The sequence below is a fragment of the Dicentrarchus labrax genome, unplaced genomic scaffold (assembly GCF_905237075.1).
Source record: "Dicentrarchus labrax unplaced genomic scaffold, dlabrax2021, whole genome shotgun sequence".
NCBI lineage: Eukaryota > Metazoa > Chordata > Actinopteri > Moronidae > Dicentrarchus > Dicentrarchus labrax.
Genome location: NW_026136711.1, coordinates 24,585,154 through 24,612,544, shown reverse-complemented (window position 1 = coordinate 24,612,544; position 27,391 = coordinate 24,585,154). Strand labels below are relative to the sequence as shown.

The 27,391-nt window shown below is 41.3% G+C and overlaps 1 protein-coding gene across 2 annotated transcripts; it reads right to left on the bottom strand.

Moving 5' to 3' along the window:
• Positions 1-13: 13 nt before the first annotated feature.
• LOC127371477 (mitogen-activated protein kinase kinase kinase 12-like) lies at positions 14-26,504 on the bottom strand. Of its 2 annotated transcripts, none has more exons than XM_051414290.1 (14): positions 26,389-26,504; positions 14,482-15,006; positions 11,546-11,729; positions 11,032-11,223; positions 10,120-10,278; positions 8,158-8,316; positions 7,794-7,902; positions 5,833-5,942; positions 5,545-5,661; positions 4,817-4,954; positions 3,704-4,412; positions 2,937-3,004; positions 2,431-2,731; positions 14-2,260 (listed from the first exon to the last, which is right to left on the bottom strand). In XM_051414290.1, the coding sequence occupies exons 2-14, from the start codon at positions 14,972-14,974 to the stop codon at positions 2,174-2,176; spliced, it is 2,826 nt and encodes a 941-aa protein (XP_051270250.1). In that variant the 5' UTR covers positions 14,975-15,006; positions 26,389-26,504; the 3' UTR covers positions 14-2,173. The 2 variants fall into 2 exon arrangements, with proteins under 2 accessions (XP_051270250.1, XP_051270249.1); XM_051414289.1 differs by lacking the exon at positions 26,389-26,504 and adding an exon at positions 17,077-17,475.
• Positions 26,505-27,391: the final 887 nt, after the last annotated feature.

The following is a 27,391-nucleotide window of genomic DNA, read 5'->3' as shown; positions in this document are numbered from 1 at the left end:
GAACACACACAGGTTGAGATTTTACAGGTTTGATTTTATTTTAAATTGTTTCTTAAATATATTTATTGTACAGTTACAATAATGCAGTATAAAAAGCAAACGTTTCAGTTCATACAGGGTTGTTTTAATCGGCATCGTGGGAAACACAAGTACCTCCACAATCGAGACACTAGAGGGCAGTAGGTTTGCTTTTTGGCAACATCTTAATCCTGCAGGAGGATTTCTAGCTTTAAATATTGGGGGTACAATCAGCCTAAAATGCTTTACAAATTGAAAGTTAAAAACTTAACACCAGATTAAAAAAATAGAAGCTGCCATTTCTAGCTTATTGAGTGGAACCTGATCAGTCATAAATGAATGGAACAGGATGTAATGTGCTGTTGTAGTCAGATTGAAGCATATGCACACATGAAGGCTTGTTGAGGGACACAAGTACATCAAAACCAGAGTTTTATGTATCATACTGTGTATTATGAAGGAGCCCTTACGCATTAGTGACAAATGACGTTGGACAAAATTTAAGCTGGTGAGGACTGTAAACCGATGAACCACATCATGGGCTTGTAACTTCCCCATCTAAGTCAATCTGCTATGTTGGGGGAAGACAATAAGTAAAAGTAGACAAATTAGGATGTCACAGGCCTCATTTTTAGGTGTACACTGATTTTATGAGTGAGCAGGAAATTTTTGATCCAAATATTCCAAAGGATGTGAGCCAAATGATCTAAACTCTAATCATCCTTCTTCCTGGTACAAACATAGTGAGGCCAGAATGATGAATGCAATCTCATTCTGCAGTTATTCTGAGATTCATTTTGGTGTTTTGTGTCCCTGTTATCCACATGCCTTCAGTCATTAAACTTTAGTCATTAAATGTCTGCCAGAAATCTGGAGTCTTTGTTTTGTTGTTTTCCACTGTGGATGGTTCTAATATGTTACTTTGATCTGAGTTACAAACTGTGACCAATAGGCTATCCATACATTTTCATAAGCATGCTTTTTTGATGTTATATACACCCCCAGATGCTCGGAGAGGGATTTTCAAACTGGTATTGCGTTTTAATACAGTAAACACTGCAATACTAATAAAAAAAGCCTGTCTGCCCTGACTGAACTTAGCTCTGGTTCTTTTGACCTGTCACACTACAGGACATACTATACCAGAGCAGACATATTGCTTTTTCTTTGTTCACATGTTGTTCCTCTTTTATCTGTTTTTGATGCTCAGACATGAACAGCAGCTACAGTACATTCTACTACCATAAGCTTTTTGAGGTTCAAATAGAGTAGCGCCACCTAATTAGAAACATCAGCACCTTTAAATTATACAATCTCACATTTTAAAAATTTGTTCATTTTACAACATCACATATTTACATTGTTATTTAGACAAACGAGTAGAAAATGGAAACATAACCCATGACATACATTTAAATAAAAGACGTAAACAACACAAATGAAAAATGTAAACATTGTTTTTGAATATCAATGAATTCACTGTAAAATATCAATAAATTAGTCAGTGCATAACGTTTTGAGAGGAGATGCAATATGACACGATGATCACGAAGAAATCAGTACATTTCATAAATTAAGTGCAAGAAGCAACATCAGTGGGTGTCCCAGTGATCTTCACGACAGAAACATTAAAATATAATAGAAGCCCTGATAGGATTTTATGATCATGTCCTTGCGTGACAGCATGTGAAATAATATGACACATTTTCATGACGGAGAGGAAAATACAAATTGACATGGAAGATGACAAGCGACATTAATAGACAGTCGAGTAGATGGCCTCTTTGACTGAGGCGTCTGTCGCTGAGGTGTCATTTGAAGTGTTTTTGCAAAGCTGATCTCGCTTTGGAGGGAACAGAAAAGGGCTGCTGCTCCGTGAGCTCTGCTAGTGCCCCAATTCAGTTTCACATCACTGTGATGCATTTATCTAAAAGGGAATGGGACTTTCTGGGGGGGCTTTTAACGGGATATTTCTTGAAAACACTCAGAGGATTTGTTTAGTGTTCCTGGTTGTGATGAAGGACACAGGCCTTCATTTCCTGCTTCTCTGCAATGTCCCTGATCATGACTCCATGTAATCTAAGGTCTGTAAGAGTAAAAGAGGATTTTGCAGGCTGTATCTGCGGGTGTTTGAGTGGGCTGAGGTGATAGATTTTCACCAGTTGGTAGGAGGTTGGCTGGGCTCTGCACTGCCTGAATGGTCCAGCTCTGCACTGTCACAGTCCGAGTCATCATACAGGCCCTGGTTTGGAGGAAAAACATGAATTATCTGAGTTAACACAGCAACCGGCTCTCTAATGTTGACAACAAAAGCAGATTCTGACCTATTGTCTGCATCTCAGCTATTACTGTATGTCTCTACACATCAGTCTAGATCCAGTCTTCTCCCTCCATTCACTCTCTTCGACCTACCTCGTAGTTACGGTCATTACTAGCGAGCTGGGTCTTGACTTGTCGAAGAATAGCTTCCTTCTCAGACAGCCCGTCAGAGCCCAGCTGGGTTGGGTCAGACGGGTCAGCGGGAATCTCGGAGCCCTGAGACAGCAGGTCATCGCTCTTGTCGTCCAGACGCTCGTCAGTGTTGGTGCTGACCACGTCTGGCGTGCCGCTGTGAGAGTGGTCGGTGGTGTTTCCCTCCTCACCGTCTGACACCGACAAGTTCTCTGAGCTGAAGGTGGATAGGGACTGGCACTTGGTCATGCTCACAGGACGTCTTCATGGGAATAAAACAGAAAAGAGTACATTTACAGTATACTGATAAACATTTGTTCATGGCATTACTGCCTTTGTTGGTAACGATGGGTGAAAAAAGAGATTACATGGACCCACGAGCATGAATTTAACTAATAGATGCTTCGAATGGATGGAGATGTAAATGAAAATACAGTTGGTCTTCAATAATTATATTTAACTCTTACCGTCTCCTTGGCAACTCCACTTCACTGTCAACTTCCCCCTCCTCTTCCTCTGATGACAGCCCACGTCTCTGTGGAGAAAATTAACAATAAGTATGAAACCAGAGTGTTTCCCCGTTTCAGTACACACTAATCACTCTTATTCCTGCCAAGATTCCTGAGCCGTCTGGTAAGTTAGGACCCTGATGACACCCCGGGTCCGTACTGTACATGGTACCACTTTCAGAAAGTCAAAGGGGCTGAGGTTTTGCTAAATATTTATCACTCATATCAAACATACAAATACCCTCAACTAACACATATTAAACAGGCAGTTGAAGTTGCAACTACCAATACTGATAAATCAACTATGCACCAGTGGCAGCAATTATCTACTAATTAAGTGGCCCATAATTAAACACTTGAATCTGGTCTTTCCACCGCGCTCTGTGGTTTTGGTGTGTTATCTTTATTTGTAGCATTGCATCTATAAATGAGGATTGTATTTCATGGAGTGATGTCAACTATTTTTGGCAGATTAGAGCCAAAATGTTTACACTATCTGGACATCATCCGTGTCTAATATTACAACAAAACAATTAAATAATCTCAGCATGACAGTATGCCACATGACATGCAGATGGTTGTGTGACAACACGTAGCAATACATATTTTATCTGAATAAATTCTATTGTGACACCTCTACGGATGCTGGTTTGTAAAGTCATTACAGAGACAATTTTTTTGTCAGTGACAAAATGGACAATGAGGCAATACTGTTAAAGTCTTACCTGACTGCGTGTGACTGCTGCCCTGTAGAGCAGTGCTGCGGGTGTGAGGCGCTGACTTCTTGGTGAGCGTGTGATCACTGTCCCGTCCTCCTTCTCCTCGCCCTCGTGGGAAACACGAGGGTTCCCGAGGACAGACGCCCTCCCCGCAGCTGCTCCCCTCCCACACGGCGAATCAGGGCTACTAGAGAACGGAATAGAAGCTGCATCCTCGCTGGGCGTGTCACTGCGTGGAGGTGTTTCTGCAAGATCATCAGTCCCCACACCTACATCTGGCCCCTCGTCTTGCCCTCCAGTCCTGCTCTCCCCGAGCCCGGCTGAGGCGCTCTGGCTACCTGCTCTGTCCAGCCCTGGCCTGACCTGCCCCTTCCTCCGGCCTTCAGCCTCCAAAGTGGTGGAAATGAGATCCGGGCTGGAGGAGTACATCTTCTTGAGCAGCAGATCATGCTGCAGGCCCCTGAGGGCTGCACTGGGATCAAGATGCTGCTTGCTGTTTGGAACAGATGTGGTGGAGTTGACCATTGCTAATGAAGAGGAGAGAGTGGCTTTCAGTTGAGCCAAGTCCCCGCTGCTGCCTTTACCAGCCTTCCTGTAGCGGGGTTTTCCTCGGCGTGAGCGGCCGGGGGAGGTAGAGCCCTTGTTGGGGATTGTGACCTGGGTCATGGAAGAGTCCAGTTTGGGGAGGATGACCTCTGACTTGAGTAGGTCCGGCCTGCAAAGGATAATAAAATATAAAGAAATTGAAATGCATTCATTGCTGGTTTATCCCCTGCACTCTTCACCATATAAATTAAGATAAGGCTGGTGAAATTCTGTACTTTTATTATTGTCCATAAATTCTCTAAAAAGATCAAAACTAACAATTTGTCCATCATTCAACACTTTTCAACTCCTCTTCCCTGTATGTGGCACTCAGCCCCAAGCCCATTACTTCCTACTGCAGATGTCTTTTAAGAATTGGATCATAAATATACATATCATTAGTTTTAAAAAGGGATCAACACTTTTACTCAAACAGGAGTAAATAGTGTACATCTTGGGGACTATATTTGGGGTCCACATAACTTGATCAAACCATCTACATATAAATGCAAATGCAACATCTTGCTGTCTCACCTCTTGCTGTATGAGGGCAGTTTCTGAGGTACGTTGCGTTTCTTCATGAGTTTCTCCATTGAGTTGGAAGAGGCTGACTGTCTGGAGCTGTGGTGCTTGAAGCAGCCTGGGTACTTCTTGTCCAGTGACTGCTCCCTCCTAATGTTTAAACACAAAGCCAATACCCGTTTAATGGATGTCAATGGATACTTGGAATAAGAGAGCACTTTGTTACATGCAATGACCCTGTGTGACTGGATTTAATGGCCATTCACTTCACATTACGGATGAACTTTTCCATGCTCTTTCATTACAGAAACACTGTTTAACCAACGCCAATGGATAAAGCTATCCAAAGCTAGCGGAAAATTACAACCCTAGTTCTCCTACTGTTACAGTGCGATACATTTAGCACAAACCAGAAAAAAATACAGTATGCTGCCTTATGCTTGATTTCGAACCTGCACTGTATCATCTGTTTATTTGTCTGAAATTCACTCCCAATCCTCATGCAACATGGGAGAACTGGAGGAGCTTTGCAAAGAAAAGAATTAGGTGTTAATTAGCTGATACTGCTTCTAGTACTACTGACTTCTAAACTACTGTTTTTACTAGGGTATTTTTCTGTCAGTGTCAAAAGACATATTAAAATCCTCTTCATTTAATGTTGTAAAAACAATAAAACATGAAAGCCTCCAAGGGGGTGAGTATTTTTTATAGGTACTGTAAATCAATGGCAGTTTTCATACTTGTGCAGTTCTTTCTCTTTGATCTCCAGCTGCAGCATGATGGCGTTGAGCTCCATGTAGAGATTGTTGGCTCTCTCCAGTTTCCTCTCGTAGTGCTCTCGGATGTCAAGTGCATGTCTGCATGGAGAGGAAAATGTGGAGAAGGACATAAATACATTTATCTAATACTACCATAATCTCAATAGTTAGCTTATCCTTGTGTCTTTGTTTGTGGAGGAGATATTTTCTATGTATCCACACATCTGTAATTTCAAGGTCGTGTGTCCATGTTAGGATTTCTCTGCTAACCTGAGTTCTTCTCTGCGTCGTTTGATCAGCTCCTCATCCAGCCTGTGAAGACACGTGCCCTCAGACTTGATCTTCTCAAAGTGGTGCCGCACCTCGTCTCTCCACTCCACCTGGTGAGACACATAAAACGCATCCATCAGAGCAGGCATTAATAACTTAGATTTCACAATTTTACAGCTAAATTTCACAGTCTGTAGTAAATACAGTTGCAATTACAAATGGTGTCCTTCACCTTCTAATAATTATTACTTCTATGATCAAAGCTTCTACTTTCAATACTTAGCCACCACTAATATTACTACCTCCAGCCTTTATGTCACATCGATTAATTATGTCCTGTATATGTCTGTACGAGGCAGTACGACCACCAGTGTCAGTCAATCAGTAAATCAGTAGCTTATCAGCTTGTTCTTTCCGGCTGTATGTCTAATTTTTCTCAGGGCCTGTTTTAAAAAAATGTTGCACCTTGATCTAGCAAAAAAAGCTCTTAAGTAACTGAGGTTCATGTGTATCACTGTAACAAAACCCATTAAGCTGTCAGATGATAATCAATACACAGGGAGTGAAACTGAACATGAACTGACATGACATGAGCACCAAAAGAAGAAAAAAAAAGAAAAAAAAAGACCCTGGTATTTTCGGGTACACACTGGAGCGTGACAGCTGTTATCTGATACCTGTCATATCAAAGGACAAAGGAAGTCAGATTTATGAGTGTGTGCACGTACATGCATGTATGTGCACCGTGTGTGTGTATTTCTGTTTGTGCATGACTGATGGTCTTCTTATTAAGCTAATGGACTCTGTGCGCACTCTTCTATGTCTCCAGTCCCCTCTTTCTCCTCTCTTTGCTCTCTGCTCCCTGCCATTAAAGCAATCAATACACTCCAGCAGCAAATACCTTTTTCTAACGTCACAAGAAAAATCCATTATGGGGCAGAGAGGAGAGAAACTGGGGAGGGTTGCAAGTGTGTGGGGGGGCAGGGAGAAATAAAGGATCAAGGATAAGTGGAAAGAATGAAAGAGGTTTGTATTTTGCATTGTGAGATATAAATGGAGGAGGCAGTGGGCTGCTGGGAAAAGGGAAATTAAATCATATTCATTTTGTGTGTTTGTGTGCACAAGTGTGTCTCATGATTATACATGCTTGAGTTATAAATGGATCTGGGGTTCTGCATGGCTGAGTAAACATATATGTTCCACACAATTATACTTTTTCTTCTTCTTCTTCTTCTTCTTCTTCTTCTTCTTAGTCTCCTGTCCTTTATCTGTTTGGGTTTGCAGTGGTCTAACATATTTGTCATGGACCCCCATCCCCCATCCTATCACCAACACATAACACGTACCCTCCCTCTCCATCACACAGACCTTCTCCATCACCCTTTATATGATGGAGGTTGAAAAAAGGGGCCCTCTCTCTGACCGCAAATCAGCAGTCACGTGTGACAAGGAACAAAGACCAAGGAACCAACAATAATATGTTGTGATTGAAAGCACAGGTATTATTAGTGGGCTCCCGAGAGGCCTGGGGCCCAAGTGCAGCTGCACACTCTGCACTGCTTGTAGTTACTGCGGCAGACTAGAAACAAATGGCAGTGGGTTGACAGCAAAATGACTATTAGAGATACTGGCTGCTGTTGACAGGAGGTTTTCTATAAAGAGGCACACAGAGCTCGTGCCTACCTCATCCTATGTCTATTTATGTATTTATTTGACGAGAGAGACTGAGAAATTATGGTTCTCAATTATATTGTTGCTTAATAATGACACATTGCAGTGGCTGAACAAGATTGTGAATTAAGTGATGTCTGACTCCATTGTCCTTGTCTATCAACATTCTTTGTAATATCTACATTGGTACTGATAAATAATCTAAAATAAAAATAAATGTAAATATTATATAAAATTGTACCCTCCTTTAGATGTCAAAGTAGCTGTTGGCAGAGATAAAGGAAGCTTACCTGAGACTGAAAGTAAGTTTCTTGTGGAGTTGATAGGATATCTGCTGAGGCGATGTCCAGATGCAGGAGGATCTGTCTGAAGGAAGGCCTGTTTCTTGGCTTGCAATTCCTGTGAACAATTTAAACAAACGTTTTGTCATATATGGAACTGACATGTAAGAAATTCCTCTCTTAGTATTAGCTACCTCTTTGTAAAATATGTTTTTCTTCTCCTTCCATCCCCGGACAACTTTCACTCACTCAGCCTTCTTAAAGTTTCTAAAGTCTTTATATTCTCTTTGTGCTGATACATCATCTTTCTTCTTCCATATCATTCTTCCACCCTCCATCTCTCTCTCTCCCTTCTCCCCTCCCGCCTGCTCACCAGCATTGCCTCAGGAGCAGTTTGAAGCTGTCTGGACAGCTATCAGGTACCGGCAGCTGCAGACTGTTGTTGCCCACTCCCCAGATGATAGCGGAGGAGTCTACATCCTTGTAGGGCACCTCTCCTGTCAGCATCTCCCACAGCACGACACCGAATGACCTGCAGAGAGATGTGACATATTTACTTAGAGACACGTTGATAAAGATGTGAAGTGAACTGATGAAAGGAAGCCTGACTGAAATGTCACACTTTTAACTTTTGCAGAAATAAATCTTGAGATTTAGATTAACACAGCTTTTATATCTGATTTTACAACTTTATCACTGTAAAAAACATATTTGATGCTATTGCCTTTTAGGCAGTCTTTGATAGCTTAAACTGATAACTGGCAAGGTTTAATCAGTTTGCAATTAAATGTTTTGTCATTTCTATCATTGGAATCATGTTAATAAAAGCTTAACAGTTTCACTTGTATTAGCTATTCTTTATATATGTATGTTTTACTAATATTCCTGGTGTCAGATCAATTCATATATGTCCTGATAAATACAACACAGCTCCAAGGTAACAGCAAATGGTGACAAATCATCATTTCCCAACTTTTGACAAAACATGATGCTTTATTCACCACAGTTCAGTGCTGCATTGATGAGCTACAGCTCTACATCTGGTTAGTAAAGGAGCAAGAAAGCAGCACCCATGGGGAAGGTATCCAAGGAAAGTCTGTTGTTGGTGACTCTCTGCGTTGCCATGGTGACCATGTACCGTATCCAAGGTGCCAATGGCACATCACACGCAGCATTGAGGGGGTGTGTGTGATATTGTGTTTACGTGTGTATTTTTAGAGTCTCTCCATCTCCTTGTTTATGATTTGTGATCTAAATGCTTATAGATACTTGATTTCAAGGCAATGGATGTATTTTTTATACCAGCAGACTTAATATTAGCTGTTAATTAGATGATGGGTTACAATTACATTATTGATTTTTTTTCTATATTGTACAGATAGATAGGTAGAAATACTTTGAGCCATTTGTCAATTCGGTATGACTTTTTTTGTTTAGTTTTTACCATATTCCACCAAGTCAAGCAAATTCTTGCTGTGTTACAATTATTTACTATAATACAATGCAGCCTTATACTGAAGCCAGTCAATATAGAAGAATATATATTTATTTATTAATGTATTTATTACCAACTGGAAATATAGGTTTTAGCTTATAGATTTGTATTGTTTTTATCTCAGTGATTAACAGTATTTTATTTGTTATCCTAATAATTGTGTATACAATTGAATAGAGTTAGAGTTATTAAATGTTAGATTTTGTGTAGTAATTTGTATCGCTTTAAAAACCAGAAAAGAACAGGAGTCATATCAGCAAGTGTTGCTAGATAATACCTCACCACAGCCTCTCCTACTCTGACTCACTCTTTTTGTGGTATGGACCACTACATAGTTTACAGACATTTAAACAAAACTGCACAATATGCACCCATGCTTTGCTTTCTTTCCACATCAAAAGCTTTTTAATCCTATTTTCACTTCTCTGCTAATGCACTACTGGCTCCGGGCCAAACCATCCACAGGCTCGGAAGGTTACTCCAGCCTCTCCTGAGCACTGCAGCATCTGGCAAATCAATTATTAAATTAGCCAGCGTTCCTTTCAGGACGGAGAGGAAGAGTGATGGAGGGATGTACGATGGGGGAGGGGGGGGTTGTATTGGGGGAGATCAGGGCTTAACACAGGGCAACCCATCAGATATGGCAGAGGCCCTATAGAATTTCATGTAATGAGATATTGTACATAATACAGAATAGATTTTCTGGAAATAGGATCCTGTGCTCTATACTGTAGTAGGCTGTACCTAATGAGATTCTATGACAGATAAGACAGACCATAAGGGAGAATTGCAGAGGTTCACCACTGCAGAAGGACAGTTTAAAAAGGTTGTAACACCTACCAAATATCCACTTTCTCTGAGACGGGTTCGTTACGTATGACCTCTGGAGCCATCCAGGCCACCGTACCGGCAAAGGACATCTTGGTGCTCTTGTCACTGAGCTCTTTGGATGTGCCGAAATCAGAAATCTTCACTGAGTCATCGTAGGTGATCAACATACTGGAATGAAACATTGAACGGCAAGTTTATATTTACATGTGTGAGTTCATCTGTGTACAAAAATTTTAAAATTGCTAAGTTAAATCAGCTGTTCACTAAATGTATACTAATCGTTGGGCCAGTCAGTAACATGACATGTCATCACAGTGTCAAAACCTGAACAGTCTATACATTAATTATAGCATCTAACTATGGCCAATCAATGTGTCTTTGTAGTGGTTCCCAGCCTGTGGGTCAAGAGCCCCACTGCAGGTCACAAGAAATCTAACAGGTTTCTGCTACACAAAATTATGTTTATTTTTCCTATAATCTTAGCTTTTTCTCTGTTAATTACTAGATAATTTCATCTCTTCGGGCATCTAAAAAGCATTCAAATGAACTCCCAACTAACTCAGCTAACTCACAACTGGTAGACACATCATGCAACCTGTGACGTGGGGTTGCAAGTAGACACTGCTTTGTTTCAAAACCCAACATGGTCGGAAACTGTTGTTCTAAAGGTTGGAAAGCAGTAGAAGTAATTCACTCCGATTTCTATCCAACTCAGACTGATAATGCCTGAGATATCACATACTTGACAGATTAGAAAAGGAGCATGAACCTTCATCCTCACCTGCATCACATGAAGCACAGTAAGTGACATCTCACCCTATATTTTTACTAGTGAGACTCCTAGCTCCGACCTTATCATTTACACTTAAATTACAGAGCTGTAATCACACCGTTCATTTTCACCAGGTCAACAAAACTCACTTTGGTGACTTGAGGTCTCTGTGGATGATCTTGTGGAGGTGAAGATAGTTCATGCCCCCAGCAATGCCCATGGCCCAGTCCATGAGCAGGGATGGATGGATCTGCCTGCCGGCTCTCAGCACCTCATACAGCTGTCCCTGGGCACAGTACTCCATGATGATGCAGTAACATGGAGCCTGGGTACAAATACCTCTGCGAGTGTAGAGAAGTATGCACAGTATGTTAAGACAGAACATATTGGAGTTGTTACAATGCCAGTAATGAATGGTAAACTTTACTTTTACATTATAATGTTCCAATGTAATTTGAACAATCATATAGTTATCTTTTGGTTGAGAAAATGTTAAAACCATTTTGGTTTATGCAACATTCACAGCTTTCTAAAACATAATAAATAATCAGCTTTGAAGCCCCATTGTAAAAACTCAAGGCGGCATTTCTTAGCTCCTGAACACCGAACATATAAAACTATAATTCTTGTGATCTAAAAAGCCAGCTGATCATTTCTACTAACTTGAAAGTGATGATGTTGGGGTGTTTGAGCTTGCGCAGGTGCTTGATATCTGTCTCTTTGATGTTCCGCACTTTCTTTACGGCTACTTCCTGTCCGTGCAGTTTGCCCAGAAAGACAGCACCCTGGGCTCCACTGCCAACCCACTGCAGGTCAGATATCTCCTCAAATGGAACCTCCCACGCCTCTGAGAGTGGGGGAAAAGATGGAGGCAAAGTAGTTGGTGAGTTTATCAGTGTAGTAACATGTCAATTATGGATATACTGTAGAGCAGAGTGATGATTTACAGATTATTTTTACCAACTTGGACGAGTGCAGCTGATGTTTCATAACATAACTAAACACCAGACCATTATAAAGAACTTTTGATGGGTAATATAAATATCCTTTATGTTCTTTATTTTATTTGAGTCTCTAATTGATCCCTATTTACTTGTGCTTTCCTTTTTCCAATGTTGTGATGATTCATTTTACTTTAATACAGACATTTGTCTAGTTACATGATTGAGTTATTTTGATGTTAGTCTCTTCATACTTTATAAGAATAGTTTGACATTTTGGGAAATGCTTTTATTTGCTTTCTTCTTGTGAATTAAATTAGAAGATCGATTCCACTCTCATGTCTGTCCATTTAGTTTGAAGCTACAGCTAGCAGCTGGTTAGCTTAGCTTAGCATAAAGACTGGAAACAACTAGCCTGGCTCAACAAAATTCCCCTGGTTTAGTCCATACAAAAGTGTAGGAATGACACGTTGTGGTTTTATTGGTGCACTATCTTCCTGCAAGAGACCAGCACATAACCCCTTGAAAACCATACAGTGTCATTTTTATGCTGGTTTTTGTATGTATTAAACAAATGAGATACAACATGTTAATTAGTGAGCTTTCGAGGGGCTAGTAAGCAGATTTTGTTACCAGCAACAAAGATCTTGGCTAGCTTTTCCCCTCTGTTTCAAGTCTTTGTGCTAAGCTAAGCTAACTAGCTACAGGCTTCATATTTACTGTAACCACGTGAGTGCTATGGATCGACTTAACGATTCCTTAATATACTATTCCTATTATTTGAACATGTTTATATGTTATGCTAATAAAATGAAAAAAACATGCTCATTTCATGTTTATTTGTTGTATAAATGCAAAACCTATTTCAAAAGCTAAAACCATTCAATCAAGACAGAAAAAACACTTGATACCAAAAAGTTCTGCAACAGGCTATGCTGTTTTGTAATAACAGACATGTAACAGTAAAACCTGTCTCAAGCCCCTGCTCTTACAGTCAACCCAGAGCCAAAACTGATATCTTGTTCTGTAGTTGAACCTCACTTTAACCTAAGACTCAGGGTGAGCAGGCAGACAGACAGGGAGCTCTAATCTCCAGTGAGTAATTCTCCCTCAGCCTCCTAAATCCTGCTTAGTGCCATTGTGGGGCCGACGCGAAACAGGGGTTCAACGCTCAGGAGAGGGTTGGAAGAGAGAGGGGATTTGAGAGCCTAATGTGGCTGTATAGTGAATGGGGAGGTGGAGGGGTAGTGACGGTAGTGGTGATGGTAAAAGAAAAGACGGGAGGGGGATTCCCCACGGGTCGGCAGGGGTCCATGTGGCCGAAGACAGACTGTTAATACAGAGAAAATCTACACCCTGCTCTGCTGCTGTTCTTAGCCCAAGAGAAGAAGATTCAGACACATTTATCATATTAATAAGGATAATATGAATGATTAATGCTCTCCGGTGATAGATTGAGGACTTGGCCTCTAATGAGCCCCTCAAATGTTTCACAGTAAAGACATAAAGCCACATCTGATGTACCAGAATATCGTTAGGTCTGCTTTGTTTGATCTGAAAATTAGACATCATTTAGGACAGCACCAGGCAGCACACACTCCTTCACAATCAATAAAGGACAGATGATTTTTCCTGCTTTCTATTGTGATACATTGTGCCTTCTTACCAAAGCATAAGAATAGAGCATTGAGATTTGGTAGCAGGCATTCATTTGCAATACCCCTATTTATTTCACTTTTATAATATCCGTTTTGCTTTTGTCAGTGTGTGTGACTCCCTGTAATGGTGCACAGAGGAGGGGAGCAGCGAGGTGCAGATGGGCTGGGAGTGATAACAGCACAGGATGAAAAGGAGAGGAAAAGAGACAATGAGAGATGGAAGGAGGAGGGGAGTGGAGGGGAGATGTGGAAGTCAAACGGGTGATAAAATATCAGAAGGCTATAAAGACAAGGAGACATATAAATCTACCACCTTCAAGACTCATGTGTGATGCTGTATTTATTTTATTAAGTTTGTTTTTGGCATCTTATCTGACTTTATGTGTTTGTGTCAGTGCTAGATATTAAGTGTTTCTATTTGTGGATGTGTTTATGTGTGCGTGCAGTCCTCCCTGGGCGCATGCTCACGTATGTGTGCGTGCGTGTGTCAGGTCTGCGTTAATAGAGATGAGAGGCACAGGGTCAGAGCGTGGCCATGCATAATTCATGAAGCAGATTTGGCAGAGGAGTCCCGGGGGAGCTCTGCGCTATTGTAGTGGCTGCAGACATAAACAACACAGCGTCACAGGGAGCTAGTTTCATTGGAGGGTGGTAGTGGGAGGAAGGTGGGGTAGGCACAAGCAGGCTAAAGGATGGGGGGAAAATATCAGGGGAAAACAAGCCCTTTGCAGTTTTGATAGAGTCTCTCTCTCTGGCTGCAGCCCGTCAAGGAAAGTGTTTGTTTACAACATGGCCTTTGTGGGAGTCATTTTTCTATCAACTGTTTAATATAATTAAAGTGGGGGATAAGCTCATTAAATTAGCATATCAAAGATTCAGACTGGAATTAAATGAAAGCTAGTGGTTGCCGTTATTGGAAAACTAAAAGCAACCATTGATGCCAGTGTGTGTAGATGTGTTTATGTGTTTCCAATGAAATGGATTGGACTGCTAGACTTACCATCCAGGTTGTGTTTGTGCTCTGTGGAGTAAGCTTTGCCAATCATAGTCCAGACAGGCCGCAGACACCCAAACAACCCCTCCAGAAATCCTCCTCCTCCTCCGGTAGACTGGCACTGTAACCTGGCGTCACCCGCCTGACTCCTGACCGCACTGCTGTCCATCTCCTGCCCCTCTCCCTCCGTCCTTCCAGGACTCCCATCATGCTCGTGGAGCTTCAGGACACTGTTGGCAAAGTGCTCCTGTTGTTCCTCGCCTGGCGTCTGGTTGTGCCCAGCAGTATGCCCCTCTCCTCCTCCACCCCCGGGCTCGACAGCACCTCCGGTGTCTATGGAGAGGACGTTGCGAAGGACGCACTGGGTCGGGGTCAGGTCCATTTCTGGGGTGCAGGGTGTTTCAGCATCGAGGCGGCGGAACGAGGGAGGATCAGAGAGAGGTGTGTTGAAGCCAGATAGAGAGGGAGAGGGGGCACGAGGTTCATGAATAAGCGCCATGAGGGCCTGTGGTAATCAGAATAACTAGAGAACTGGAAGACCAAACATAGAGAGAGAGGGAGAGAGAAAAAAAGTGCAAAGTGTTATAAATCAAATAAAAGTTTTCATTTTCTTACCTTGTGGGAGCAAGAAAGGTTGATTTAGCTTAATATGGTTGGAGAGTGTCACCTCGAGAATGATTATTTAGGCCTCCTAAAAGTAGAACCTTCAGCTATAATAGCTCTCAGTTATTGTAAGCGAACTCAGTGAAGTGACTGTTGTGCACCTCAAAAAGCTCAGATCTGAGCCATGCAGCTCTGAACTATCTACAAATGCAGGCAGACAAGAAGGCCCATTTTCCTTCAGCTGTGATCAGTATCAAAGAAATTCACATTCATGGTTTCTAAACTCCTCTGGTTCTCGTCAATTTGTTATTTTTCCCAGAAAATGCTCTGCAGCTTTCTATAAAGAGGGAGTTTAAGGACTGTGCAGGGGTTTATGGTGAAGGGTAATAATTCAGAGAGTGCACAACAGACATCGGAGTCTGCATAGAAGATAAGTATCATGAAACAAAGATCACACATAAGTCAAAACAATAATTTTTAGCATTTCTCACAACTTAGAAATAGAAATGTATTGCGTTCTGCTCCACTGGTGCAATTTGTAAAATGAAATATAAGCAGAAGATGAGAGCAGTGGTTGTCACTATACATGTGCCGAGTGATCAGGGCAATGACATTAACTTATGAGTCATGATGTCTGATTGCTGGAGAAATCAAATCGATACCAGACTGTGAAACATTGTTCAGGATGTGTGTGTGGATACAATATAAAAGAGCAGCCTGTCTGGAACGTAAACCTGAGAAAGCCTCAGTTCAGCACTAAGGTTGATGAAGTGTGCAGCAAATAATTTAATCTCTTACAGAATATCACATACCAAGTGCCGTATTGCTTTTGGTTCTTGTTCATGATTAACAAAAATCAATGGTCTGTATAGGCAGAAGGTTGCCACAGCTGGTTATTTACATCGAGCAACATCACTGGATACTAAAATGGATGAGCTCAAATGATGGCTGTATGATAATGAGAGAATTGTGCAAGCCTCTTCAAAGCCTGTCATTTCTCCAAGGAGGACAGCATATAGACGCTCAGCGGAGAATGAAAACACATTATTTCTTGTCAGAGCCTTTTGAAGTGATCCACTCCTCCTCTGCTATCTCTAACAAGCAAGAGGTGAAAGGTTTTATCTGCTTTGTAAAATAATGATACAAATCTAAATCCTAAACCGTACCAGCATCAACCTGCTGTTGTATGGTATATGACACAAAACGTGTTTGTTATCATCTAGTCATTGTATGGGGGACTTGCAGTATCTTACATTTGCTGTCAATATCCTGTTTGAAGGTCAAATTACTAAACCTAAATGTATCTACTGTACATACTATTAAGATTATTATACGTGACAGTTATTCTCACTATAAGTAATGTGCCTGGCATCTGATGTATGAGGCCCACTGTGTCGTGATACCACTACCTATAGCTGTAAATAACCATCCATAATTCATAAAATAGTAAGAGAGAAATCCAAAACACGACAAGACACGGCCTGGAGGACTCATTAACCAAACCACAACCATGAAGCTCAAAGTCTGGAAAATATCATCCTCATTATAATGTTGTGCGCAGAGAGAAAACCCAACCACTGAGACACATCTGGTGTCTGAAATCTGGAATAATCACACATCATTCACATCCGACTGATCCTGTCTCCTAATAGTCCTGCTCGGGCTCTCACTTTATTTATTTCGGGGTATCAGCTGCGGGAGCTGCAGGAGCAGGCTACGGTCTGTTACAGGCCAGTGCATTGTGGATGTATCGGAGGGGTTTCTTGCTTCGCATCATCGCTTCTCCTCGCACCTCTTGCAGTTACGACCCCCCCCCCCAGTGCATCCGAGGAGCATCACTGACAGCACTGAAGTTACAGTCAAACACACTACTGCGGTTTATATTTGAATGATAAAGGACCGGATGCGTTATTTAGGGATAAGATCAGCTATGGACCTGCTGCCGTCTCCTCATGACGGCGACTGAATGGTGCCAATGTAAAATCTGCGTTTTCTTACCTCACTGCCGACAGCTTAAGTCCATCGCTGGTGACTGCAAACGCTTATTCCACTGTATAGAATGATTTATTCTAATAACCACCTAATATTTCTGCCTTTCTGGGTTTTGTCGGTATCCACGCTTTTCCCTCTTCCTTCCTTCCTTCCTTCCTCCTCCTTCTCTGTGCATCCAGCGAGGTTCCTCCGCCCTGGATGACTGGAAGTCTGCGTTAATTCTCCTGCGTGTATCCCAGTGAACAGTAAACACAGCTATAGCTACGCTCCCCTTTGGTTCGCTTATTTTCCTGCCCTTACACCACCTCCTCCTTCTTTTCCATTCTCCTCTGAGGATGCGATCTGCGCACACTCAGGAATTTATACCGCTATCTCACCTATAGTAAACACGACCGGAGAGGAGAGGAGAGGAGAGAGGAGGAGAGCAGAGGAGGGAGGGAGGGAGGGAGGCAGCGTTGGTATCCTCCTATCAGAGGAGAAATGTGCCGTGACGAGCTCGGTGAGACACGGGACGAGCGCAGGTAAACGGGTTTATGAGGCTACTCTTAGGCGGGGAGGAGGGTGGTCAGCCGGTATGTGAGGTGATCAAAATGATGTCATCTCCAAGGCATGCAGCATTTGACTGGACAGCGCCGTGTAAATCCCTTCAAACCCTGTTAATGCCCTCTGTATCGAGTGTAATTGGTGCATAATCTGTGAGCACTACCCCGTCTGCCACAGAAGGGACATGAAGGAAGGACGACAGGTCGTTTTTTTTTATTATCATCTCCAATCTCAACTGACCCATTTCTCTCAGATAGGGAGAGTGGGACAGCACAGGACCTAAATGGGACTTTCCCCAGGCGTGATTTGTTTCCCTCAGCGACTTCAATTAACCTGAATGAAATAAAATATCACACTAATTTGAACAACTGTCATATTTCAACACAAATCTTTTGAAAATCGTAATATATGAAATATACCACCTGATCATCATCTTCATCTTTAAGCAGAGGTGGTATTTCCAAGGACTGACATTCTTGCAGTCCTATAATACAGTGGTTCCCAACCTTTTTTCCTTAAGGCCCCCCTTGTCTGTGTCCAAGACAAGTCAGGCCCCCCCAACCCCAACCCCTACCCGCATACACGCACTAAATAGGTGATAAATAGCTTAATGAATTTAAATGTGAACCAAAAATATGTTTCAATTTGGATTATACAGAGTTTTGATTATCCAATTGGGTGTGTTATTGGGATTTTATAACTTTAATTTTTGTAAATAATAATTTTGGTAACCTCACAACCTCAGCAAAGTTGTGTTGTGCGAACTAAATGCATAAATGGGCCTACAAGATATCACAAAGCCATTTAAACATATAGATTCAGAATGCTGTAAATACATTTTCAAACAAAACTGACCCTCAAAAAGTCCCACAACGAATAAATCACTAACAAGAACTGTATAAGCCTACTGGATCAGAATGAATACTAATTAAATTAACTTATTTCTTTCTTTTCTTGGACACTAAAATATTTTGGGGTTTTGTTCAGCCATTCCACAGGAAATTAACACTAAATCATCATGGTGAGCTTTAAGTATAAATCAACAATAATATGGCACTCACTTCTCCCAAATCACACAACTCGCACATTCAAGTCAGGGGAATCCTGCATGATGAACGTATGTCAGTGTATCTCTGCAGGCCAACTGGGAGATCATCAAATCACTGCAAACACTGAGAATCTTCCAAGAGTCTATTTGGCTGACACGGAGGAAGATGTGAATTGTGGAACAGCTGGGGATCCCATGTCTGAGCTGTGTGTTTTCCTCCAGTCTAAATGGTACGTGACCCTTTTTGAGTGCTAAATCCAAATCCAGCTCTTATCTCTCAGATTAAGCTCGTGTTGGGCTTAAACCCTAACGATGACCTCATCGCATCGCTTGTGGACGGCGGGGAAACCCCAACTAGTGCGCAGACCAACCATGTGAGACTGAGAAACCTGCACAGTACACACGTATTCAATGCCTCTGCTTCTGTTCCTCTCAGCAGAGCTTTATAACATCCTGTAAAATCATCACACTGGCTGAGTTTGATACCTTCAGTGAAAATAGGATTGTTTCTGTTTTCATTTATTCATTTTTTGAGTTTTTTGTTGGCATTCTGCTGCGACATGAACTCTGTATTGTGGTTCTCTCAGAAGTAGTGATACAGGAGCAACATAACAAGAGGTTTTTTATAACTACATTTTTAGAACCACTAAAGGGAAACAGAGAGGCAGCAAAATGATAATGGACCTGTTTCATTAAAGTAATTAAATGTTTAACCACCTGAGTTGCAACATATTCTAATAATTTAAACCATTAGGGACACGGTCAGATAATTGTTGCACTTCTAAAATCATTTTTAACAGTGGACGTCAATGCTTATGTTTTAATTTTACAATATAATAAGATTACCTTCAAGTTCCCAAATGAATATTCAAGTTGCCAAAAATGTGGTTCATGAATGTTTAATGTTGGTTTTAATATCACATGAAATAGAAATAGTGGGCAAAAATCAGTGGCTTTAATCATTCTTGCTATTTCATGCCATCCATATCTATAATTCCCCTTCCTACTCTGTCTTAAGGCAGTCTGAATGGAGCAGCACATCCTCTGTTCTATTTCTATCTTTTTCTTAAAACTTTCTTCATGATTTATTTATTGGTGCTTGTAGTTACAGGATGGCTCCTCGTCAGGGATGTTCAGTCCTCTAAGGGTCCGTGCTGCTGCCTCTGATGTCCACCAACACAGCTTCTCCTTCTGTTATAGTTACTCCAGCAGAAAGAAGCACAGAATGAACGCTGCAGGGTATCACTCCTTATCAGATAAAAACTTCAAATCTACAAAGCGACAGCTTTTTAAAAAAATATATGCAGTGAGACTGCACAGTGGATTCAGAATGAGCTACGTGCATTCTCCTGTCATGTTACAAACCCACTACATACATGCAAAGATCATCTTGTAATTTAAGAGAAAATAAACTAAATGTGAACAATTAGAGCTGCAAAGCTTTAATCCGACTACCAAAGGAATGACTGTACATCACTCTATGGTATCCACCACAGTCTGATGTAAAATGCTGCATTGTTTGGCAACATGCCTCATAATCTGTAGGAGGGAATTAACAAAAGCCTGCAGTGAAGTCGAGAGGAATGTCATGTGTGTGCATGTGCGTATGGATGCCTTTGACTATGTGTACAGTATGCTGTGAAAGACCCGGTGCCAAGTGGTCACAGATTGTCCCAGTCCGGTTAAGGGGGAAGGGGGCAGAGTATAAGTGTGTGTGTGTGTGTGTGTGTGTGTGTGTGTGTGTGTGTGTGTGTGTGTGTGTGTGGTTGGCTGTAGAGGATGAGGGGGAGGGCAGCTTCTGGCTCTTTGGAGAGCCTATTTATGGATTCTCATCGAGAGCCCCTTGTGTTACCCATTGTCACTTTCACTCACACACTGCTGAATAGGTGGCCAATCATCAAATCCACTCAACTCTGTTCCTAAAGGGAACGTGAACAAAAGAAGCAAAGATAATTGGCTCTCTGTTTGAACATCATATTGACTGAAAACCAACAATAGCAGGGACATTCTTTTAGGTTTCAGATGAAAGAACACAGGTTAGCATGTGTCTATATTTGTGCACGCTTGTGTATGTCTGTGTCAATATACACGAAGGAATGATCCCTTCCTGTCTGCCGGGGGAAGTTGATATTGGACCGTATTGTAATCAATCAGGGTTGCCACTACTGTGCCTTTCATCCATATTGCCCACTGATGGGATTCATTAAGATTGGCGCCAACCAGTATTGGTGGGCGGGTAAGGAGGTTGGTGGGTGGGGGATTCTCCATTTCAACAAGATGATCTCACCTCCTGTCTGGAGCTCAGGAAGAAGAGTTTTCATTCATAAAGTTCATCAATTCACACAAGCGTGTGTTCAGGCACGTGCACACACACACACACACACACACACACACACACACACACACACACACACATACATGACAAACATATCTCCCAACGGGACGCCGAGGAAACAGTTGAGCCAATGAGGCAATATGCAGGTGAGATCACTGCCGGACGCTGAGGTTCCTCTTTCCATTTAAAAACTCTATAAAAGATGAGTGTTTGATGCCTTTCATCATTCGACCTTGTCTGCACCACATACAGGGTAACGGAAAGAAGATGTCATGATAGAAACTAACTGAAAACAAGTTGGATAAAAGGTAAACAAATGTGTGCATCTTTAGTAACGTTCTGTGCACTTTTACAATTTCTCAAAATTGACCTAAACCTACATTAACTGATTTTCTGGCCAGTTGGGGGCAGTGGAAACAAGCTGTGAACACAACACTAACATATTATCAGCTTTTACAATTGCCTAATTCCACATACAGCAAACATGGAAGCTATTAACGTTCATTTGGAGTCATGATTCTGGCCACATGATTAATATGGGACAAATATTTACTCTCACTTTAGCTCGGTTCTGTTTTTGCTGATTCTTTTAGCTGCTAACAACAACAAAATTACGTCCTGAAAGTTGTAATAAAACTCTGTCTAGGCTGTGGGGAACTTTATCATGTCACTATGACCCAAACCCTTTCACATACAAGTAGTCACGTGATACATTGGTGAAGGTTATATATACAAAATTCCCTGCTAGAGCACTGCATCTCAGAAAACAAATGGGTGCGAGAGCAGTAAATTTTACCAGCCACCCAATAGATTAACGTAGTTTTTTTGTCCAGTGAGTGAAGCAAATATTTTACCAGCATTTGGCCGATGGCTGGTGCTAATTTTGTGCCCTGCTCGCAAATAATAGTAGAACATATCTTAAACTGGACAGAAACATCTTTCTTAGTCTTTCCACAGTTTTTGCATCAATTGCCAGCACTGGTTTGGTCAACATAAATCCTTAATTCACAGAGTTAGATGTGAAAATATTTGCAAAATGGGCTGTTAATTGCAGCGGGAATGACAGCTAATCCTTGGGACCATCAGAGTACATCCACTAAAAGGGCTTGTTTTCCAAACTAACGAGCTCAGATTGTTGTACTGACAACATTATAGAGAGGCACCCTACAGAGACAGACCTTTTTGTTTAACCAGAATCTATTATATCTCTTTTGTTTGCCACCAGAATCCATAGACAAAAATGGTAATTTTTCATTGTAACTTCAATGAAAATGGTGTCGTCAAAATAAATTCTTAATTCACAGATGTAGATGAGAATAACAATCACTATGCTCAGTTGGAAACGCAGGGATTCACATGCATGTGGCTTAAACAAAGCACAGACAGGCTGGGATAGCAACACAGGCAAAGGGAGTGTGACGTCATTCTCTGCTCAGGACGCTGTTACTGTTTTACAGTGGAAACAGCTCTTTGCTGCGATATTAATGTTTTAAATCTCATATATGTATATAGCCTTTAACATGACCCACTTTAAACTATTATAGATTATTCTCTTGTTGACAGCTGCAAGATGTGTCACAGACAACTAAAGAAGCATATTGACTCATTTCGGCGTGTTCTAAAATATGCAAATCCGACATTTAGATCAAGCACTGCTTTGATCTTCCAGGGAGATTAGAGATGCGTCTGATTTCCCTTTGAAACCTCTGAGAGGCGAGAAGCCAGCCAGGCAGCCTGCTGTGGAGAGCCTCTGGCAGCGGTCCGGTCAGGAGAGGGTTAATAACAATAAAGGGGAGGTTGGAGAAACCTTCCTGACAATCACGTGGTCTGTGCCGGGAAGGAGAGGGAGGGAGGAGAGGAGAGGCGGGAGGGTGGTGGTGGGGACGGGCGAGGGGAGGAGTCTGGAGCTTGTTGCCGTAGAAACAGAATCCTCAGTTGGCCGGTGTGAAGTCAGAGGCGTAATATTAGGCAGTGACTGCAGTTAGATGCTGCTGGTGGTGTGAGGTGGGTGGATGGGTGGGGAAGGAGGGGTGGGTGACTCACACAGGAGGACGCACTCTGCATTCTAATGGAGGGACACACATGTGGACACACACACACACACATACAGTACCCTCTGTCTACACCTTCATTGGCTACATCACCTCAAACGTTCAATCCAATGTCCATTTCGCAGGTTAGAATCTCCCTCATCTCTCCACTTTATCTGTACAGCATGGCTCAGCATTATCCTGCACCACTCTGCTTCAGAACATATAATTAATTCATTATGTCAATGGAAGACCATTAGTGTACGTCTTGGTGGCTTCACTTGCGTGCGTTGATAAAGGGCATCTATTAGAGGGAACCAAATGCTTAGACAGGCTAGTAAACTATAGCCATGTAATTGGTGACGGTATAATTGCATAGCACACGTAGCAATTAAAGCGATAATATGTGTAAACCATGCTCAAGATTATCATTGGATTAACTACACTTCCCAAATGCCCTTGAGTCTAGAGGCTCACCAGCTGTTACAGGGGAAGTGTTAATAATTATGCGGACGATTTTTAGGGCTGTTGTTTGGAGGGTCTTTTTTTTTTAGCTGCAGGGGAATCAGTTTGTATCTCATTAGAGCTGTTGTGGGGAAAGAGTTCATGTTAATGAACTTTTTCTCTAAGGATACGGGAAGAGAAAACCATAAGCAGCAACACTAAACAGATATTTTCTAAAACGGCCAAATGTGAATCCTAACAATCAAAAATATATGAGATTTGGCATGCCTCAGGGTTGACGAAGGGAAAATAACAGAAGCTGGAATTATTTTGTTCATTTTATGGTCATGAATTATCAATGTAATAATGTAAAGGTCATTTTGATGAATATCATCCTATGTCTATATCTTTTACTTCAGGCGAGACTTGTTTATGTCAACTGATTGAACTTTAATAACAATAAAGAGATATGATTTCTCTCATTTGTGTAATGATTGACATAATTTATATCCAGTGAAGTAATGAGAAGCATAATTCTTATATTTTTGCTTTCCAGTTACATGACAACCGCAGCCAAGACAACTTACTTGCTACCGTTCAGTGCAGCCACTGCAGTGTGATAGCTCAGGGGAATGTGACGTACCCTTGCCCTATAGCAAATAATTGACTTTTTGATTGAACCCTCCTTTGCGCTTCCTTTTAAGGAAAGCCAGGGCAGGTTTCATTTCCCATCATTGCTGCGTGTAAAACGGGAAGCAGCAGGGAAAATCATAGGCAATGTGACGTTTTCTCGGTCACCACCCACAACTGTATCTCATGGTTTGGGGCGAGCCAATGGGGGGTGGGGGGTGGGGGGGAGCAGGCTGGCTGTTTGATACAGTGCTGGCTGGTCAGTGCTGTAGGAGGCTGGCTGATGAACATTATTTTCAGGCTTGTTTATTTCAGTTTGCCTGTGACCATGACTCATTCGATTTTTGGGAAAAAGGGGCAGCTACAGTATTCTACAAGGCAAAACCAAACAAACCAGATATCTCATGATTCTTTTTTGTTTAGGTTTTAACTTCTCATCATAAGTTATGGCCTTAGTGTGGACAGCAGTAACGAGCAGTTCAACCAAAAAGTGATTTTTTTTTTCTTCTTAAGTTACTTGATTTGAAGGATTTTTACAACCGTAATCCTGAAGACATAACAAAGATAACTAGAGAATGGTCAGAAAATATTAATGACATTAAGTGTAATAGAGCAGAACCGATAAGGCATGATTAAATTATTAACCCATCCATCTATGTTTAAATTAATTGTGTTATTAATGTCATATAAGTTAAAAGCTATTTGTAAATTAGGTGCCTTCTTGAAGAGTGTTCTACCTTTGTTTAAGTAACCCTACCTCCTTCCTGCTGGGTAACATTTTTCTGTTTTGATTCTACTGTATATTTTGTTTGCACTCTATTTCATGCCATCATGTTCTTGAGTCAATAAATTTGAATCTTTTCTTCTCCTGTCTCTGTTTTATTAGGCAGCTGTAGATGTCCAACAACAGTCTGTCAACACACGTAACTTGTTAAAGATGAGATTATCTTTCTCTCATTTGCCTAATATATTCAGAATAATAAGAGGTAGTGGCATTGTGTCCCAAATTTGTATTCTGGAAGAATACCAGTCACCAATTATACAGAGTTATGCTAATTACCCACTTGACTGGATCACATATTACCAATATTAAGAGCCATTAATTCAGTAGAAGCAAAGAGGCCAATTATCATGTTACAAAACTGTGATGGACGTGAAGGCATATTCAGAATAAAAGCATATAAATGAAATGAAAAAAACATCATGTAGCCAACATAAAAGAAACATCCACTGTGCAACATCAGGCCAGTTTAGTCTGTTGTTTCAGTGCAGTCGCTGTCCATGGTGCTGATCAGAGGTTATAAAGTCCTAATACAAAAAGTACCTAATGCATTTACTTATTTAACCTGTGACTATGAATGGGAATAAAAAGATGTTGAAAATGGTGGTAAATTGGATTAAATTGTTTAGCTATAGCAGGTTTTTAGTAAGTTTTTAATCTTACAATCTAATTATTCTGAAGCAAATGAAAACAAACTGTATTTTTATTGACCTAAATGAACCTGTTTAAAACACACACTGCAATAAACTGGCATTATTTATGTAGTTATTGTTATTATAAGTGATTTAAACTGATTCTATAAACGTTTTGTTTTTTCAGCAAGTGAAACTGTAACTGAAGCAACTTTCTCTCCCTATTGGCAGTTTTTAGCTTTTAAAGCTCAATACAAGACTAAAAGGTTAAACAACCTCTGCACAACACTGTGGCCACTTTGACACGTAAAAAAACAACAACTACGAACCCACCAAACTTTTCAAATTACATATAAGTGATTTGTTTAGAGCAAATCAAAGGCGAGATGTTATGTTATGTTATTACAACAAGTAGATGGACCATGGGCGTCTTTTTCAGGAGAAACCCTACACCCTAACCCTCTCAGGAAAATGGAAGCCCCTCTCAAATCAATGTTTATCGATTTCATTAGGCTGAAATAAAGAGTTTGTTGTGAGCTGATGATGTGCGACCCAGAACCCCAAGACCGAGAAGCTCTGCAGAATGATTGACCAACAGCGCCACCTGGCTGTTGTAAATATAAACCCTACAACGCACCAAATGTTCTCCGACTAGATTTAACTGATTCAAATATTGAGACCTTGAAAGGCTCTCAGTTATCCCGAAACAACTGACATTGCATTTTTTAAAACTCATAGCATCTGTCCGTGCGTTACTGCTAGTGCAATATGTGCACACAATTTGCAATTCACACAGAACAGGATTTCCATCATCGGAGGTCTGAATGATGCCCTGCAGGAAAAATAGATTCTGCAATCATAGTTCAGAAACCTACCTTTGGCAGGCTCGGTGTTGGCCGTTTGGCTTCCACTGGTGGGTCGGTTTGCGAATGAAGAAAGAACAGATTTCCACACGAGAAAAACCCTGAAAGACGTGGTGCCTCCGTTTAGTCCGAGTACTACAGGGGTCCCATATGGTTAATTACCTTGTCAATAAACCTTGAAGGGGATACCGCGAGAACGGGAGCTGAGGGTGAGAGCTGAGTCTGACCTTAATAATCGCATCCCTGTTCCAATGTTGTGATTCATATTTGACCGTACTGTTTACCAACTCTTAACTAAAGACAACGAAGCCTTAACAGAATCTTAAATCTTGACAAAAACATACAAGGTCTCACAGATGTGATCTCAAATCATAAATAGAAAAAAAATCTAATTTTTCACAGTATGTACAGCATTTTACATACATGAAACGAAATTTGTCCTCTGTATTTGGCCCATCCTATATACTTTACTATATACATTTGGAGCAGTGAGCAGCCGTAGGCGCCCGGGGAACAGTTAGGGGTTAGGTGCCTTGCTCAAGGGCACCTTGGCAGTGCACAGGAGGTGGAACTGGCACCTCTCCAGATGCCAGTCCACACTCACACTCTATACTGTGGTCCATGCTGGACTTGAACGGGCGGCCATCTGGTTCCCAAGCCAAGTCCCCACAGACTGAGCTACTGCGGCCCCAAATCATTGTTCTGGTCTATATTTATGTAAGCATCTACTCCCAAATTGTGATCATCAAGGACCATTTTTGTGGTTTTTAGTAATTGTGCATTACTTAAATCTATTTGGGACTACAGGGTAGAAGCAATATCTGTCTATGTAGCTTTGATACACAGTGTTGGATTAACTTGCCAGTGGGCCCTGAGGCGAATAGCTGTAGGGTCCTCTGAAATTAAAACAAATTGCCATAATGAACCTGGGGTCTTTAGGGCCTCTGAGGGGTCAGGGGCCCTGGGGCTATTGTATTTTTTTTTTTAAATATATGATATGTAACTCTAGAAATCC

Coding starts and splice junctions, on each gene's coding strand:
- LOC127371477 (XM_051414290.1), bottom strand. CDS start 14,974: ATGGCGCTTATTCATGAACCTCGTGCCCCCTCTCCCTCTCTATCTGGC. Junction 5,943..7,793: donor AAACTTACTTTCAGTCTCAG/GTAAGCTTCCTT, acceptor GTGTCTCACCAG/GTGGAGTGGAGAGACGAGGT. Junction 3,005..3,703: donor CAGCAGTCACACGCAGTCAG/GTAAGACTTTAA, acceptor TTTTCTCCACAG/AGACGTGGGCTGTCATCAGA.